This window comes from Chrysoperla carnea, chromosome 5 (assembly GCF_905475395.1).
Source record: "Chrysoperla carnea chromosome 5, inChrCarn1.1, whole genome shotgun sequence".
NCBI lineage: Eukaryota > Metazoa > Arthropoda > Insecta > Neuroptera > Chrysopidae > Chrysoperla > Chrysoperla carnea.
The window spans coordinates 58,154,063-58,173,408 of NC_058341.1; the positions used below are offsets into that span (position 1 = coordinate 58,154,063).

Genomic DNA, 19,346 nt, shown 5'->3' on the forward strand with positions numbered 1-19,346 from the left:
TGTCTCTTAAAAGACAATAAATAACTATTTATAGTTGTTTTGATTTAGCTAATTTGTAGAAATTTTGTGTTTGATTTCTAAAGAAGTTTCATTTCATTTTCGTGTGGGTATTCCTAGAATAAACACACAGTATACAATACACTAATGAACCCAGTATGTTTTTTATTTATTTTTTAATTAATACAATTTAATCTACTAATTAAAACTTAATTATTTATTAATTATCCCAGTTTTTTAAATATATTATTGAAATCCCGTTTATATTTGAAAAATTTTATTTTTTAATTTTAAACAATATAATTGCTTGCTTTCATTTGCTTTTTGTCTTATTTAATAATATTATATTTTCTTTTTTTAATTTAATTTAAATTTTATTAATTTTATTTAATTAATTAAAATTCTGAAAAGGGGGTAAAACTAATTAACATTGTTAATTAAATAAAATATTGTTTTTAGTGTGTAAATGTGTCCGTAACCTTGTCTTTGTGTATCTGTTTTTAAAATTGTTTTTTTATTATTTTCTCAAAGAAAATTGATTTTTTGCCCAAAATCAATTTTCTTAACTACAATTGCTAACAAAACTTCTTTTTCAGCTATAATATATTTAATTAACTAAAAATTAACACACTGAACACATACTAAAAAGGAAAAAAAAACACAATTTTCACTAAACTCAAAACAAAATATTTGCTTGAATGTTTATTGGTCTCTTATTGTATTTCTATTTCTCTTTGTCTATCTCTCTGGGTGATGATGTTTCGTTTTTATTAAAAACTTTTTCACTTTCATAGGAGCAACAAGGTGAATGTAATTCCTTAGAAGATGGTAACAGTCTCAAACAATTTCTAGGAGATTTTTGGGGTACGAAATATAATGCAAAACGAAAGAAACTTTAGATACCTTTTTTGTTCCATTTCGTTGGAACTTGTAAGGTTTTGTGACACCACTTAGTCGATTTATTTTAGGATCAAAAAGTGCATATTGTGATTGTGTTTTTTGCTAATATTCTAGTGAAATAATATGGATATCCAAAAGCTTATTGGTGTTAACAGCTAGTGTGTCTTTTATCATTATTTTTCCTGTGGTATATCTTATGTGCTTCAAGTGTAAGCTAAATTTCTCTATACTTCCTTTATTTGGCTTGGGCCTCCTCCTGTCTTCCCTGAATAATTGGTGAAGGTGACAATGAAGAAAATGTATTTCGATATGATGGGATGAAAATTTTTTACACATCACATTTCATACACATACTCATACAACATACACTTCCACAGCCCACCAGGTATTTGTTCCAACTTTTATGAACATCCATGACAAGAAACATTGTCTGCTTATACAGTTTGTAAACCATTAGCCATTTAAAATATATGAGATAAGAAGAGTTTTTATGGACGTTATTATGTATAAGACAAAGAAAGAGTCTTTAGACAATGTCTGAATGAGTGTACTGACTGAGTGATGAGACACTTTGACCGCCTGTCGTCACATATACACACAAATAACTAATAAATGATATGATTGCGAGCGCATCACACACAATACATTAGCTTAAGACTCTTTCTTTGTCTTAGATATAAGAAAGTCCATAAAAACTTTTCTTACTTCATATATTTCAAATGGCTAACGAGATGGTTGCCAAAACGTATACCATGAACTAAATCATTACCATTTTCTTTGTATGCTGAACTTCTTGTATAAGTATATATTGACAGGACAGATAGACACGAAATTACAGATCGCAAAGAGTAGTTTTCCGCTTTAGGAACTATGGTTCTTTGTTATAGCTAATTTCGTGAAAAATCATGGCTATGTACTTATATGAAAGGAATCCAGCGCTTGCTAATTTCCTTAAAATTGGAACAAACCCTGGACAAATCCAAATAAAATACAACTTAATAGAATAACTCCCCCACTGCAAAATAAAATATGATTGTACAAATATTGTCTATATATCGAACCTTGTGGTCTGTCTTTATACACGCACGGACAAACATAGATAAATGGGATGTGTTGTGTATCACCAACGGGTTCAGGTGGGTCGCGTGCTGGAAGTGGGAGTACACCTGCTGGCAACTTGAGTGGTGGTGGTCAAATTGGCGGTGGTGGTAATATTGGTGTTGGTAGTGGTAGCATGTCACAGCAACAACAAGCGGGTAGTGTTATGGCTGGTGTTGGGTCCAGGGGTGTTGTACGGAGATCCCGATCGCAAGGTACACGTAAACTACACAAGTGCCTGTCTACGGCTAGCTACACAGAGGACAGTCAGGCCACCACAACGACGATCTCGACAAGTTCTAGCCCCGTCCTACATCCCCAAGCCAGACATCATACGCTGCTCGTCACCAGACAATATTGCAGTTTTGGTAGTACAGTCACCACAAATGCTTTTCATATTTTTGTTTAACATATTTTTGGTTTTATCATTTCATTAATTAGCTCCATTATTCATTAATTTCCTAGTTATCATTAGTAGATTACGAGTATAGGATGATCATTAATAACTGATCATTCTATAAATAAAACCCCTAACGGCTTTAGTATACACTTTCAAATTTTCATTTCATAATTTTATTACAACAAGAATTAAATATTTGTTTCATATCATTTCAAGATTATTAACATCATGAAGATAACATCACACAACAGTGATTTACTTTTATTTTTCCGTTTATTTCACTCATTTCAAACACTTAAATAAGAAGAAAAAGTCAGTTCGTCTTTCTCAGTGATTCGAGATGACATTTCATGTTTGTGAATATCATTTCACTTCTTGTCATTGTGTATGATAACTATCTTATTTACAAAGTACATATCTATCTCATTCAGAAACAAAGATTTTTTGACATCTTGAAATGAAATATTACAATAGAAAATAATTATTTCTTTTCCTTTTTATTCATTTGACGCTATATATTTTATTATAGAACAATTTTTATTCCACATTTTTAACCTTTATATACTACATTCATTTTTGAAAACTACAAAAGCAATCGCAATCAACTTTTCCACGTTTATGAATAAATTCAAATATCAATTCTTATAGATCAAAACAAAATAAATCAAAAATTAAGAATGAAAATTCTTGATATTTCTATCAGTTTACGAGATACATGTAATTTAAGATATTCTTTGACACATAGGTAATCTAACCTACAATTCATAAACATATTACGTATATGAAGGTTATTTATTGTGAACACCAAATTTCTTTTATTTTTTACTATCATTTAGCTTCATAAAAATTTTATTTATTATCTAATTTATAATATAATTTAATTAAAAATTAAAAAAATAACTTAAAACTAATGAAAAATAATAATTTAAAAAAACAATGAATTTTTTTATTTTGTTGATAGTAGATTTTAGTGAATAATTCTCTTAGATGAAAAATTGAACACCACCTTTTCACACACTGTAGATTAAAAATATATAATTAGTTAAATGTTAGTGGAAATTAAAATTGAAATTCACAAAATATCACACCACACACCACCTCTCCACCTCTCACTGTTTCTCTCACGTAGATTTGTCAGCCATATTTATTAAATTGCATGCCATTGAATATTTTTCAACTTATTAAATTCGAGGTGACATGTACTATCCAAAACTATGCTCTATCTCTCTCTTATTAAAATTTAAATATATATTTTTTATTGTCAAAAAAGTAAATAAAAAAATTTTGATCCTTGAATGTTTTTTTAAATTTCTCTTGAAAGACAAAAATATGTTCTTTACTTGATTCTGTATTGTATGTTTTTTTTGAGGTTATGTCTTCCCTATATTATTAATTATTACTATATAAATGTGTGACGTAAGCTCAAAATGTCTATTACCTTTAATAATCTAGTCAACAAGTTCAAATTGATGAAATATTATTCTACTTATTCGTGTGATAGCTTGTTGGATTCGGAATGATGTCTAGAAAAATGTACCAGAAGTGTTTTTCACCACATAAAAAATTGCAAATGTTATAAACAATTAAAGATACTGTATTTTGAATACTATACAAAATTATAGTGTATTTTGAATACTACAAAATTATAGTGTATTTTGAATACTTTAAATAATTTATTACCGTTGGAAATTTATCTTAAAGTTAATTTTTCGACAAGTTAGACAAATGTTTATTAAGAAAATTTTTGCATTCATTGATAAATATTTGTATACTGTCGATAAATTTTTTTTAAATGTGATCCAAAATTTTGTTTTTTCTTATTTGACTCAATTTATATAGTTTTTTGTTGTCCCTTTTCATTATATAGCCCTTTTCATTTACAGAGCGTTCTGTTATTGATAGCAGAAAATTATACTAGTAAATTAAGCTTATCAAGACATGTTGTGTTATCCTAAGGCATTATGTGTTACGTATTACACAATTTAATCCCCCCGTACCTATGTTAATAAATAATTTGATACCACCGAGTGACACATCTAAGTGTCACTGTATTGATGAAATAATTTGATAAATAGGTTTGTATTATTTTTTTATTTTCTTTATAAAAATATTATTTTTTTTTTTTTATTATTTTATTATAACAGAATTAAATGAATTTACAATCAATTATTTTTTTATGATAGTCTCCTCTATATTCTAAAGGGACACCTACTAGTTTAATGAATTTGATAGGTTTGTGAATTCATAAATCCTCTATTTTTTCCATAGTCATATCTCCCAAATCAGGCGTCAGATCAAAATTTGGTAAGGAGCTTTTCCATTTGTCTTGAGAAGCTTAATTTACTGGTATAATTTTTGCTTTCAATAACAGAACATCATGTATATGCTTAACAAGATCTCGCCATAAAAATTATAATAATTTAAGTTAACAAAATATGTTTGATTATGCATATTTTGTTAATTTATAAAAATTATTATAAACATGGTATTAACTCTTTGAGGTGATCTTGTTAAGTATGATTATAAAAAGGACTCCAGGAAGCCAAATATTTTACGACAATTATTTAACCATTTTTTTTAGTTTACAATGAATGCAAAAATTCCAGAAAATTTTCTTAATAAACAAATGTTTAATTTGTTGGAAAATTAAAGTTTAAAGAATATTTCCAACGTTAATAAATTCTTTGAAGTATTCAGAGTATATCATAATTTTATCAAATTTTTAAATTATTATTTAATGCCCTAAAAAGATTATTTTGTGTGAGATTATTTTGAGAGAAATTCCTCTTTAAGAATCTTTTTTTTTAAATTTCTTAAATATCAATATTTAATGAAATATTGGCGAAAAACGAAATACCTTTTTGTCATCTTAAATTGTTCATAACATTTGCAATTTTTTGTGTGTTGAAAAACGCTTCTGGTACATTTTTCTAGACACCGTTCCCAAGCCAACGAGCTATCATACGTATTTTTAAGACCAATTTTTCTATATTTCACTAATTTTAACTTGTTGACTAGACTATAACAACTTAATTGGCTCTATTTTCAGTCTTTTCTCAAATTCCCTTGATGTTTACTCAAAAAAAAAGTCCTCTTTATAACCTTAAGCAATAAATGTCTGTTCAATTTATGGTGAAAGTCTTTGGTTTAAGATTATTGGCATTAAAATTGTTTTAAAACAAATTTTCATATTTTAAAAATCAATTACTTTCTCCATTTGATTGAAAATTTTAAATATTGGCGATCTCAAAAAAAAGAAAAATGAAATTATATGAATCTTGCTTGTATTTAAGCCACGACATGGCATTTTAAAGTTTTGAGGACGCCAATTTTATTATTTCCTACCCTATATCTTTTAGTGAGAGATCTCTATTTCTTAATGTATTCCAAATGAAAATTCTGATTTATAATGAAAGAAAAAAAAAACAAACCATAATGTATTATTTATAAATTTCAAAGATGAAAAAAAAAAATAAGCATGCAATTTTTTTGAAATATGAATTATTATTTCTCTGTTTTTTAACGTTTTTTCGTTACATCTCATATTTTTATTTGTTCCACTTTTATTATTTATTTTCGTTTCAGCAATTTTTATTTTATAATCTTTTTGTTCTTTTACGTTTTCCACCTCCTCATAAATTTTTCAAATGGAAAAAATATATATTTCTATGCATGTAATGTTTTTCAAATTGCAATTTTCTGTAAATAGGTTGGTTTTGATTATTCAAATGATTATTACAAAAAGATTTTCATGGAAAATTCTCAAACTTTTAAATTTTGCAATTATTCTAATTTTTTTTAAAATGGTTCAATTGGCGCTTTTAGCACAATATAAATTTGTTTGCATATATTATGTTCTGTTCTGAAAATTTTTTGTGTGAAAAAAAAAACGAATTTTTGAATTTTGTTTCAAAAAAAATTATTTATTATAAATTACATATAATTTTTGTTTTTTTTATTAATTTTCATTCTGATTATGTCTGAGCATATTTTATTATTGAAAAGAAAAACTTTTTTGGTATTTTTGATGAATATTTGATTATTAATTTTAAACGTTTTATTTTGCAGCGGGCTGTTTTACAGCTATGAAAGGTCACCTAGCCACCATTTTGATTAAAGCTTTTTAATTATAAAATGGGAGTTAACCTAGCTTTTTGTTTTTTTGGGAATGCTTATAGAATGTTTTTCTGTTTTTAAAAAAAATAACGCTAACAATAGACTAAAAAACAAAATCTAAATGTTGCGTAGATTTTTTTTTAAATGTTTATATTAAAAAAAAAAATTTTTTTAACGATTTATTATTTTCACTAATTGGCTGTTTAAACGCTTTTTGTTTTAAGTTAGCGAATTTAGTTTTGAAAAATTATTTTTGATGAGCAAAGAATTGCAATAGCTTTGCTTTTTAGTTTAATTTTTGTTTAATCGAAAGCTCTATTTTATAAATATGGCCTAGGTTAAATGAAAACAATGAAACTGAAAATAACAGTAAAATATAAGAAACCACTTTAGAACATGCCTTTAGTAGCCTAGCATGATATAAAATTAAATATTTTTATTATATCTTTATCTTCTATTAAAAAAAATTAATATATCACAATAAATTTATGAATTATTTATTCAAAGAATGTAATTTCTTATAAATGTTATAAAAATGTTACAACATCGAAATGATTACATAACAACATATTTGATCCATAAAATATAGAAAAATAATAACTAATTCATATATTTTATGAATATATTACTTTTTTTTTTATTTAATACAAAGTAAATATTATAACACACTTCTTGTGAAAAACAGAAAAATGTATTGTCGTATATTTTTTATAGCCAGTTTTACTTTAAATTTTAATATTACGATACAATTTTATGATGCGTATTTTACGAATGTGATTTTTATGGGGAAAATTTTTATTGTCTACAGATTCTAATACTTCGTAATGAGATAAACAAAAAAAGAAAGGATAAAAAATTACGATATATTACATAGTTTTTTAAATAATATACTTCTAATATGTCTTCGACCAAACGTAGTATTTGATAGTAATTTCAGAATATGTATAGTTACTCGCAGAAACGAAGCAATGAAGTTCGAAAAATTTAAACAGTAAATCGGATTTAAATGCGGTTTTCGGTATTCGATTCGTTACAGCGTCAGTAAATTTAGTGACCTAAATTGATTTATAAGAAATTAAAAATATGCAATTGACATAAATAATATGCATTTTATAATTGCATTTTAAATTAACCGTATACTAAATTCACAATTCAGGTAATAGTGATGATAATGATTTCAAACTTGTTAAACGGAGGTTTTTGGAGTCGCTGAACACGAATATCGCGTCAGAATTGGTCGCCGAGGAACCTGGCGAACAGAGTTAACGATATCCACGTAATCTCTTGGAATTGTCGGGAAATTCATTATATAATCAGTCCAAACTCGTTACTCGGAGGTTTTTGAGCCCGCTGAGTGCGAATATCGCAACAGAATTGATCTGGGAGGTACCTTGGCATATTTTTAATTTCTTATAAATCAATTTAGGTCACTGGATTTCCTGACGCTGTAACTAATCGAAAACCGAATATGCATTCAAATCTGACTTTCTGTTCAAATTTTTCGAACTTTGACCGTTTTTAGTATTTTGTTGCGATTAAGTTGAAAATTTTAGTGGATGTGTAGTGAAGGTCGTGCCTACAAACTCTTTAACAGACGAAAATTTTCAATAAACTTTAAGGGGCCTGGGAAATTTTTAACTGCACGAAAAGCTTAAAATTGATTAATATCCCATACATAAGAAATAATTTTTTTTATGTTTTAATTTCTCTAAAGCCATATTCTGAAAATAAGAAATAATAATGGGGTTTACCCTCCGTTTTTCTGATACATGCCTATAACAGAGGCCACCCACGTCATTATTTGTTAATCTTTATTTATTTAACTACATCCGTATATATACAATTACATTTTATGATGTGGGTGGAATCGGTTATTTCGCTCTTATCAAGCGACGACAATGTGATCAATTCTATCGCCCTCTTCAATTTTTGAATTGTTCACAATGCCGCTGACTGGATTCGAACCCGCAAGCTCCCAGTCAGTAGCCAGACGGTCAAATACTGACGCCTTAAACCGCTCGATCACTGAGCCGGTTATATTCTGTAAAAATTACCGAAGACGCATCATTTTTACAGTTTCCATGTAAAAATATTATAACAATTTTAACATTTTTTTAACAGATCAATTTCCTTAAGAATGTATTTTCTGGTAACTATATTTTCTTGTAACTATTACCCTGACAACAATCTATGTTTCCAGACATTCTAAAATGACTGTCAAATACTTCGCCTGGTTCTAGACTTTGAAAATTACTTTGGTTCTAGACTTTGAAAGTACTTTGAAAATTTATCAATACATAAACTTACATGTTACTTAATTTATAAAATAAATAAAATTATGTATCGTAATTTTTTGCTGTAAATAATGCTTTCTAAACGATTTAATTCATTACATGCTTGGGCAAAAATAAACAACAGTACATTTTTATGGTCCTTAATAACCAAAAAAAAATTCTATTTAAAATAAAATTCAAATAAACCACTCAATTAAATAATGTAGATAAAAATTTATCCTTATGATGAATCAAAAAAAAAATCTTATGCAATGAATGTTATTTGTCAAAATAAAAATGCCTAATTTTATGTGCTGATTTGCCTAACATTTTGCATTTTGTTATTATGGGTCGCGCAGATAAACTGGATAGTTCGTTCTCTCGATCCCGTTCGTCAAGTATGAGTTCATTAGAAAATATTTCATCAGAAGCAATACAGTGTCTGGCATTTGCTGATTCATACAGTAAAAAATCAGGTAAAAAATATTTCTAATAAAATTTATAGGCCACAAGATGATGACAGATTAAAGTTTCCCATGTACTCGCTTATACCGCGTAGAAAATTGTATCGGTTTTGACCAAAATGTGGAAAATATTTACCCGAGAGGCTTTTGCATGACTAACATATCGAAAAATTTGATTTCCATTTTTCAAAATAACTACAATATTATCGGCTCTCCTATGTTTACTAAATAAATTTTATAAATTTCTAAATGTATTTTTGTAATGTTCTACTAATCGAAAGGATGGAAGTGGATGACGTGACGCTCATAAAAAATATAGGCATAAGGTCTGCGAATGATCATTCAAATGAGGTTAAGAGTCTGAAAAGTGGAAAATGTGTTCTTCGATATATTTTCCCTCATTTTAGTCGATGCTGAAATACTTTGCAACCCTACTTGAGGAAAAGGCGAGAAAATGAGGCACTCAAATCTATCATCTTTCAATTTATTAAGGCAGTATTCTGGTCTAGAAGCCTAAATTTTAGATATTGTTCAAACTATGATAAAAGAAAATGAAAAACATTTATGGTATCCATTTTTTCATATGATGTTTATTGACATTTCAAGAATAAAAAAAAAAAATCGTCAAATTACAAAAAATTTGAAAATCTCTTTATCAGTAAAGATGTTGCTATCGGCTTGACCTTAGCCAAATTTAAAAAAATTCACAAAATAGCGTCGATATGAAAAAAAAATTTTGTTTACCCCTTTTTTTACTTTTTTGGATTTTTTAAAAATACTGAAAATTGGAATTTTTTAAATCCATTTCAGAGTCGATTTATAAAAGAGAGATTTATAAAAAAATTCCCACCAAATTTCAAAGGAGTCGATCGAGTAGAACTGGAGATATCATGACAACCACCTCGAAAAAGCAATTTCCAAAAAAATTCGTTCTCAAATCCATACATTCATTCTACTTCATATTCAATGTCTCGCGAAGTTCTTTCTGCTAACCGAGCTATTCTGTCAGCGACATCCCGCAACATATGCCGTTTGTTGTATCTCCGAAAATAATTCGAATTTTGAATAGTCCTTTTTAGGACATATTCTTAAATTTCTAGACCAGAATACTTAATATTACTGCTTTAACAGAAAAAACAATGGAAATAATATCTATGAAATTACTTTAGAACCAACAACATCAGTTCCAACATTATGGGTAGGAACTAGTTTAGGGTCAGTATTATCTGTTCTGCTTCAACCACCTGAACCTGAATGCAGATCTTCACAGCCATGTTTGGTGTCAATATGCGGTGGACCAATGTTTCGATTAAAAGGATCAATATTAACAATGTCCTTCTTAGACTGTAATGGTGCTTTAATTCCTTATACATTCGAAACATGGCGTGATGAAAACAAGGAACGTAAAGACAGTAAGTGAATACAGATTTTAGACAATATGATTTTCATATTTATGTGATTTTTTCTTTGCTTAGGAACGCCAACAAAATCAAATCGACCAAGTCCAACATTAAATGAATCACGACCTAATTCAGCTGATGGATTAAACGATAGACAATTTGTAGTTATTGCTAGCGAAAAACAAGCCCGTGTTGTTGCCTTACCATCTCAAACATGTATTTATCGTCAACAGATCTGTGATACAGATTTTGTAGTGAAAGCAGAAATTGTTTCATTGCGAGGTAAGTGAAATGTGGTGTTCACCTTTTGAATATTTACAACTCGAAGTAGCTACAAAGTGAACGATGTCGAAGTAGATAGACAAGGATAAGAACAAACGCGGATTCAGAAAACCTTTTAATGACTCTAAAAAATGTTGTTTTAATCAAATCTGAAAAAAATATGCTTTTGTCCACTAAGAATAAATTGGTTGGATTAATCATGATTTGCAGATAACAAAACACAAAATTATTTTTCATAAAAAATAAGAATTATTATTATTTTTATAAAATAATTTTAGTAAAATTAAGTGTTCAGTCACGTAGCAGCAAACATCAGTCAGAAAGTATTGAAAGTATTACGCCACGCCATAACAAACGCAATGTAAACAACATTACATTTTAATAGAACGAAGCAAGTTAGTTGATTACAACTGCTGAAACTTGCATACACAAAAATTTTGTATGCCGTGTCGTGATGTCATTCAAGACGCCATGACACTCAACAGTGTTTTCAAAGAAAATTTAAATTGGTTTTTGAAAATGAAAAATACATAATGCCAATTGTGTTTTTTTTAATAATACTCTTTTAGTATAAATCAATACTATATAACGTATAAACCAATTTTTCAAGTTTAGGACGACAGCTTATTCCCAATCTTTGGAAATTTTTTTAAACAACAAAAAAATTTGTCGCGAAGTTTGATAAAACTTGGTGTATAAATCAAATTTGACCCAATAAATACAAAAATCGAGTTCATATAACCATTGAATTAGTAGTTTATAAGATATTACCCAAAATCCTGCAGGAAGAGACTTTATTTCGGAGTGGTTCCGGAAGTATCTCAAAAAATACACATAGTATCATCAAATGAGTTGAATTTTTATATTTTTGGATCCTTATTACTCCCATTTTCCTCAAAGACACTATATCTAATCAATATTGCGATTGAACTCAAAGTTTTTTAGCAGCGACTGATGAAATTGCGGCGGGAACCACCCCTAGTGTATGATTTTTGTCGATATCTCAGACATTACTCATTCAATAGGCTAAAAGGAGATAGGCAACCTTTGAATGCAATCTTTGATTGCTTATAACTTGTTTAATCAATTTTTATTTCACTTTCAAATTTTTCATGATATCATAACATTTTTATGGATAGTTTTACATTTTTATGGGTAATATGGCCAATTCGATTATCAGGATTATCCCCTATTCTCAAAGAAACATGATTTTTGTATTTTATGGTCATATGGTCTAAAAAATGTTTATATCAAAATTGAACAAACAAATTTCCCGATTTTTTGCAATTTTCTGAAAGAGGACTACTTCAAATAAAACGAGAAAATGATCGTTCAATCGTCAACCTTTAAAAAAAAAGTAAAAGCGACAAAAAAAAATTTTGTTTCGGAATTTTATAAAACTTGGCACATAAAGTATTTCGACCCAAGACATATTAAAATCGGTTTCATTTACCGTTAGGCTCAATAGTTTTTAAGCTATTGCCTAAAATTCTATATTAAAAACTTTTATTGCGGAGCTATTTTGGTTATTACTCGCTGGTTTAATTTATTCCTCGAGGCTCTTAATTTTACACTTGTTATAATAAACATATATAAGGGATAGTTACTTTCAGTGGTAAATTTTCAAAAGGTTCACCAAATGTACATACAGTTTACCCACAAAAAATATTTTGTGTTTTAGATAGCGTATGTTTGGCTTGTTATGTATCGTCTGGGAAATTATTGGTATATAGTTTACCCAGCTTACGACCATTAGTAGACACTGACTTTTTACCATTAGCTGATCTTAGGTAAGAATTTCTTTTTTTGAGATATGTTCAAGCTAACTTTTTTTTTATTTTTTTTTTTTTTAAATTTAAAGAGTTATGATCTGAACTATTCAATGTGCCGTCAAACACACCTTAGGTGTGTTTACACTGTTTTTTAACATGGCCTCTGATATTGTCTATTTTTTAACTGTTGTGTGAATCCTTTTTTTTCCTGTTCTAAATATTATTTACACTTTGTGTTTTCTACATATGCGCGCACTAAAATTAGCCATACAAATATTAACGCAATTTTTCAACTTAAAACTATAATTTTTCACTGAAATGTTTCCCCTAATAAATGTCGTTTAAATGGTCACCCAGTAAAATGCATGACCATTCGTAGTGAAAACTTATAGTTTTCAGTGACTATAAATAGAAAGCACTTTGTTTTTTTTATGGCATTCATTTTCAATATCGATTATTGAAAACAATGGCGATTTTTTGCATGTTGTACATAAATTAATATAATAATTATTTTAAAAACATAATTCATTGGGTTTGTACATATATATACTCTAAAATTTAAAAAAAGGATATTATGTTGCAGATAAGTCTACTATCTTCCTAGAGTAAGCATGCAGAGTAGAAATTTCTAGATTTTTAGAAATATTTTCACTGTGTACGCAAACTTTAAGGAAGAGTACGCCAATTTATTTATTTATTGAAGAGATCTGCAATAAAATCGTGCCATTAAAACAACAAATTTATATACACCATTTTACCACTTAGCCCCTTACTGAAATGTCTCCACATACATGTTCGTCCGTGGTTCATATGTTTTTCCTACCACCCACCAGCCCCCAACCAACTTTTATGTAAAACATATTAACCTCTGTGTACTAACAAATTTTTCTAACATTTAAAATAGATTAGTTAAGAATAAATTTTAATAAATGTTTCTCCTATACTAACTGTTGGTCTCGTATGTGGTACTTAGTTTCCAGACACCTTCTAAACAAGGCATAATTGACCCAATGTTGTCTATTTGGGGACAACAAATCATTGTAAATGAAGATGCTGACCAGTAAGTGTACACCGTTCCACACCACAAATAATATAAAAATACTCATATATCCACAATCAAATACAATTTATTTATTTATTTTTGGAATATTTTGATATTTTATTGCGAAATTTGTTTTTCCCAAACCAAAAAAATTAAATTTATTCTCCTTTTTTTTGGACCCAAGATATTCATATTATTACACTCAAAGATGTAATGCTTTTACTCATAATTTTAGATAAAATTTTGGTCAAGTAAAAAAACTTTCTGATCAAACGGGCTCTGTACTTCATTGCATCACCCTGATTAAATCGAAGTATAAACCAGTCTAAACTGCAATGGCTGACTAAGTAGAGATTATTTTAATTTTTACCAAAATAGGTAATATTCATGAAATTTAAATTTGGTTCAAATATTTTTTTTCCGTAACTTCATTGGCTGAACATTTGAACTAAACCATTACATTAGTAATTAATATCTTTTTAATTACTTAAATTAATAAATTAATTAAAAGTACAAATTCAGTAGGAGAAAAAATAAATTTCTAAAACGTAAATTCAAATTTTAAAACGGGCGAGACGTCATACTATGTGGCTTGTCATACTTGTTGACATACTATTTGGTAATAATTACTTAAATTTTGTATGGTATTACCATGGATATATACTATAATTACTACATACGTGGGTACCTGTAGTAAACAGTACATTGAACTGTCACCAACTGACAGATCACATATTAATACGTCATCAACAGACAGCGTCAAGAGTACAGCGTTTAAACATCTCAAAATTATTCTCTATTTTAAATATTTTTTACACTTAATTACAGCATTTTTAAACAGTATTTATATCTTATATATTTAAACGAGCAATTCTTGTATATATATAAATATAAATATATATATATATCAACGATCTTGGAAATGGCTCCAACGATTTTCATGAAAATGAGTATGTAGGGGTTTTTTGGGGCGATAAGTCGATCTAGCTAGGTTTCATTTATCAGAAATATCGTTTTATCCGTCTTTTCATGAAAAATTCATCAGACATCTATTGGTGTATAACGTAGTTAATGAAATACAATGCAAATTATAACAAAACAAAAAGGAGGCGTTTGAGTAGTCTAAAGTGAAAAATATGACTCTTGCTGACATCTATTGGCGAATAACCGAGCAAAGCTCGGTCATCCAGATATTTTTTATTATGTGATAACGGTATAAACAATGAATTAAAAATATTTAAAAAAATACATGAGTATTCCCTATTGTAACATTCTAACGAGGGCGATGAGTTTATTTTCTCACTTGGACACTCAAGGCAGAAAAAAAAATTAGATTTAAATCAATCAAAATAAATATTTTTGATGGACGATTGCTAGATAAATCATAACTCCTTCGCTGCAGTCACTTCCATATTTATAACAACATTTTTATCCTATATTGATAACATTTTTAGTCGGTTGTGCCAATTTCCCCCCTGTATTGATCGCTTTCTATTTGGTAGATGCCAAATCTGACCAAAACTTTACTAACTTCATTTAATCTTAAGACAAGCCTCACGATTATCAAAACCAAACTAGTTCATTTTAACAGAATCTTCTTAGCAAATTAATAGAAGTTTCTCAACGTTAAAAAATTATTTTACTCTTTGAATGTGAAAAATCTCTCAGCCTTGATGTACGGATCCATTTTTTAAACATAAAGTGGCAAAACAAAACTGTAGCTCTTACTTTACCCCCAAGAAAATTTATTTTACAAATATGATCAAATATCACACAGTTCCCATTATATTTTAAAAAATTGAACTGTATATCGCACTTTAAAAATTGATAAGTGTAGAAGCTCAACTTCAGAGTTATGTCCTGTAAAAGACGAGTAAAACTACACTATCAATACCCAAAATGTTTTCCAAGCGAAATAAAATATCAAAATATTATTTGTACATATAAAGAATTAATTATATTTATTACTTATATTAATAAAAAATTTCAAAAAAATTAATTTATAAAAAAAATTCGTTTGATTGGCTTAAAGCACAATTTCTTTTCTTAAATAACAGCACTGCATGTTAGAGAATATTAATTTTTTATAATTTAACAAAAAGTATTAACAATATTATTTTCTTGAATATATTCTCTATATAAAGGCTTTCATCAGACTGTTCCAAATGACATGATCAAAATGATGAGATACTAGGACACGTTTCCCAATTCTATTTTATTATTCCCACTCCGTAAAAAAATGAGCATTAAGTTTCTTTCCATATCTCATAGAATTTCGCTCCAAGTCACAACTTTTGTTTTTGTTTCCATTGGATGATGTCTCTTGAGTATATGGGTGAAGACGACGTTGCTCTAATTGCTCTAATTTTCTAGTTCGTCACCTTCAAGATCTTTACTTCGCTTGAGTATGTGAGTAAAGAGGCCTATATGAAAGTTTTCTTTGTCACCTATTTTCAGCCATTTTTTTAACGACCAAACCGCTCTTTACGCCTTAATTTAACAGACTAATCATTATAACATTGTTAAAATTGATCAATCAACAGGCATTTTGATTAATTCATTTGGAAACTGCGTAACGAAAGCCTTATATTAAATTTTTTTTAATCAAATTGTTACAGGCTCCATTTTACATTAAATTGAAAAATTTGCTTTTAAACCGAACACAAAATCACAGTAATAAATGCATAAAATTTTCAATTCAAATTTCCACAAAAATAAATACGGCGAATTTTTTTCAATAATATTCTAATACCCTTTTCTTTCTTTAGAATTGCAAAAACATTCTGCTTTAGTAATCGAGGTCATGGTTTATTTTTATCGTCACCATCCGAGTTACAAAAGTTTACACTTTGTTCCGAATTTAGGTGAGGATTTATATTTAATGAAGATTTAAATGTGAATAACTATATTGACATTTAATTTTACAGCCAAAGTTTGAACGAAATGATGGGAGATCTATTTTTAGCATTAGATATGCCTGAAGCGCCTAAAGAGAGTTTCTTCCGTGGATGGTTTGGGGGAGCTACAAGGAATTTAGATAGGGAAGAATTATGTAAGGATATTTATCAAAACCTTATTAGAAATTCAAATATTTGTTGATTTAATTCGTGTGTGTTGATTTCAGTTGGGGAAGCTAGTGGAAAAGCATTAAAAACAGTAGCCAAACACATTCCGGGTCCAAATGCTGCATTGCAAGACTTAAATCAACGAGCAACAAGTTCAGCAAATGAAATTAGTCGGGCCCATCAATTAATGTTAGAACGAGGTGATAAATTATCACAACTAGAAGAACGTACAGCCCGTATGGCTGGTGAAGCAGAATCATTCTCTGGTACAGCACACAATCTTATGCTTAAATATAAAGACAAAAAATGGTATCAGCTTTAATATGTAAAACACTACATTTGAAAATTGGTAAGCTACTTTAAAAAATCTTGTTTTAGGAGAAATACGATTCCATTATCTTTATGGTGGTTATCTATGTAAATTTTGACATTCCTGGGTAATCCTTCATTGTTGTTTATGCATCTGGCTGCCTTTCGTAGTGAGCTCAGTTCCGCTTGTAACAAATTTCAACTATTCTTCAGTCTATAAACAGCTCTTGAATGAGATTATCCATATTTATGTAGATCGCTGTGTAGATATCCAACGATAGCCCCCGTTGAAGTTGCGAAAGCATCAGTATATATTAATTTTTCTTGTTCTTCAAGTACTAAGTTATTTTCCCAGTCCTCTCTTGAGAGTAATAAGGAACTCAGGCTTGATTGCCTCTCATCGGAGAAGATTCCACAAGGAATTATTTAGCTCAATAAATGTTATGGTACCGACTTTAAACATATATAATAATTTCAATTTATTTTACAGGGATTTTTAAATAGAGTATCAGAATTGATACAAAATCGTAAGCTTTGTACATTCGCTGATTGAATCATGGAGAAAATAGTCAGTGAAGATTTTAAAATTCGTTAAGAAAACATAAACACATTGTTGAACACATCTTAATAAGAAACAAAAAATCGTATACAACCACACAAAATCACAAAATAAATGAGAGGGTCTTTATCCAAAAATTTTTGAGAAGATGCAACAAAACAAAATAGAACATATAAAAAATACATTAAGCTTTGCAAATAAATTTAAAAAAATAAATATAATAAATAAATGAATCATTTTTAAAAGAAAATTGTGATAAAAAATATTATTATTCTTCTATTCTGTTCCATCAAATAATTATTGTTATTAGAAGAAAATTTTAAATTGTATATTACCTCAAATATTTAACAAAAAAACATAATAATTTACAACAAAAATGATATAAAAATATAAAATAAATGTACTTAACCCTATTTTAGGCTAACCGCAGACAAAATTTAGGATCAATTTTTGATTTTTGTATGCACAGTAATTTATTTTAGGTTACTTTATAATTTTTTTGACATTCCATTCGAAAATCTAAAAAGATTTCGTCAACGTATGATTTATTTTGATTTTTATGTCAGTGACGACATCATCTACTTCACATTTTCTATCACACTTTAATTAAAAAAAAAAAAAAGAAAGAAAGAAACATGCACAAAAGGTGCGCAGTAAAGACCATTAGAATTAGAATAACATTCAAATCGAATTCTTTCTCAAGACCATACTTCGCCAAATTCATTGAAAAAAGAATTTTCTAAATTAAAAATAAAAATAGCTTTAAAAATAATTTTTTTAAATATACCATCGTTACTCAGATATAAAAAATTCAAAAATTATTTTTCACGGTATAATTTTGATCAGAGTGCCACCTAGAAAAAAGGCAGCGATAAGGCTGAAAATATTTGAGCTTTCAATAAAAGCTAGCGTCAAGTGTTGCCATGAATATAATCGTATGAAATAGATATCACCTCGCAAAACGAATGGCTTGCATTCGTTTTGCGATTCTGTGTGTTGCGTGTTATCTGATATTGGCCACAAACCTGGCCAAGATAAGTTGTGAGTTCTAACCACAATTGCAGAACAGGGGAATCAAAAACTTGTATTTTAAATTTCCCACTGAGAAATAAAGCTTACTAATCTTAATATCGAGTGCAAGATTCAAGATATTGATAAACTGAGTGTCTTTTTAGCTGACTTGTCTTCATAGACGATTAAATGACTAATATATTTCACAACTTTGGTATTATAAAACGAATGTCTTTCGACGATCTCGATGCTTAAAGCCCTCTACACATTAATAACTTAATGTTCAAAATGAGTCGATTATGAAGATACAGATTGCATTCGCGCCTCTCGCATTATTATTTTCTAAAGAAAATTGTTTCTTCGAAAATCCAAACTGAAAATAGTCTTTCTTTTCATTTTCCTCTTGGCATTGAACGAAATTTTGTTAATCTAATATAACAAAAACAATCTCCAGAGTAGATGGCGTTGTATAATAGGCATTTGTCCTGTTGTAGATTTCAATGTATCTTTCGTTAAAATTTGAAAATGTGCGGAAATAGATGACAAGATCTGAAATCAAAATTAAAATAGATAGATAAACATAAAAGATATTATAAGCAATTAAGATCCTATTCTTGCAATTAAGATCTTATTTCTTTCTATTTGTACATTTAAATCC

The 19,346-nt window shown here is 28.4% G+C and overlaps 1 protein-coding gene across 5 annotated transcripts in view; it reads left to right on the plus strand.

Annotated features, from left to right (window-relative positions):
- The window catches only part of LOC123300953 (syntaxin-binding protein 5), a 574,037-nt gene extending 556,215 nt beyond the window's left edge, over positions 1–17,822 (plus strand). The window contains exons 15-24 of one of the 5 annotated variants that reach the window (XM_044883632.1): positions 6,464–6,487; positions 9,144–9,260; positions 10,418–10,660; positions 10,724–10,930; positions 12,612–12,720; positions 13,676–13,762; positions 16,513–16,608; positions 16,672–16,796; positions 16,869–17,158; positions 17,609–17,822. In XM_044883632.1, coding sequence (XP_044739567.1) covers positions 6,464–6,487; positions 9,144–9,260; positions 10,418–10,660; positions 10,724–10,930; positions 12,612–12,720; positions 13,676–13,762; positions 16,513–16,608; positions 16,672–16,796; positions 16,869–17,131 — 1,271 coding nt within the window. In that variant the 3' untranslated portion in view covers positions 17,132–17,158; positions 17,609–17,822. Of the gene's footprint in view, positions 1–1,996; positions 2,211–6,463; positions 6,488–9,134; positions 9,261–10,417; positions 10,661–10,723; positions 10,931–12,611; positions 12,721–13,675; positions 13,763–16,512; positions 16,609–16,671; positions 16,797–16,868; positions 17,159–17,608 lie in introns of all 5 variants that reach the window. The other 4 variants (XM_044883637.1, XM_044883634.1, XM_044883636.1 and 1 more) reach the window with 4 other exon arrangements.
- Positions 17,823–19,346: the final 1,524 nt, after the last annotated feature.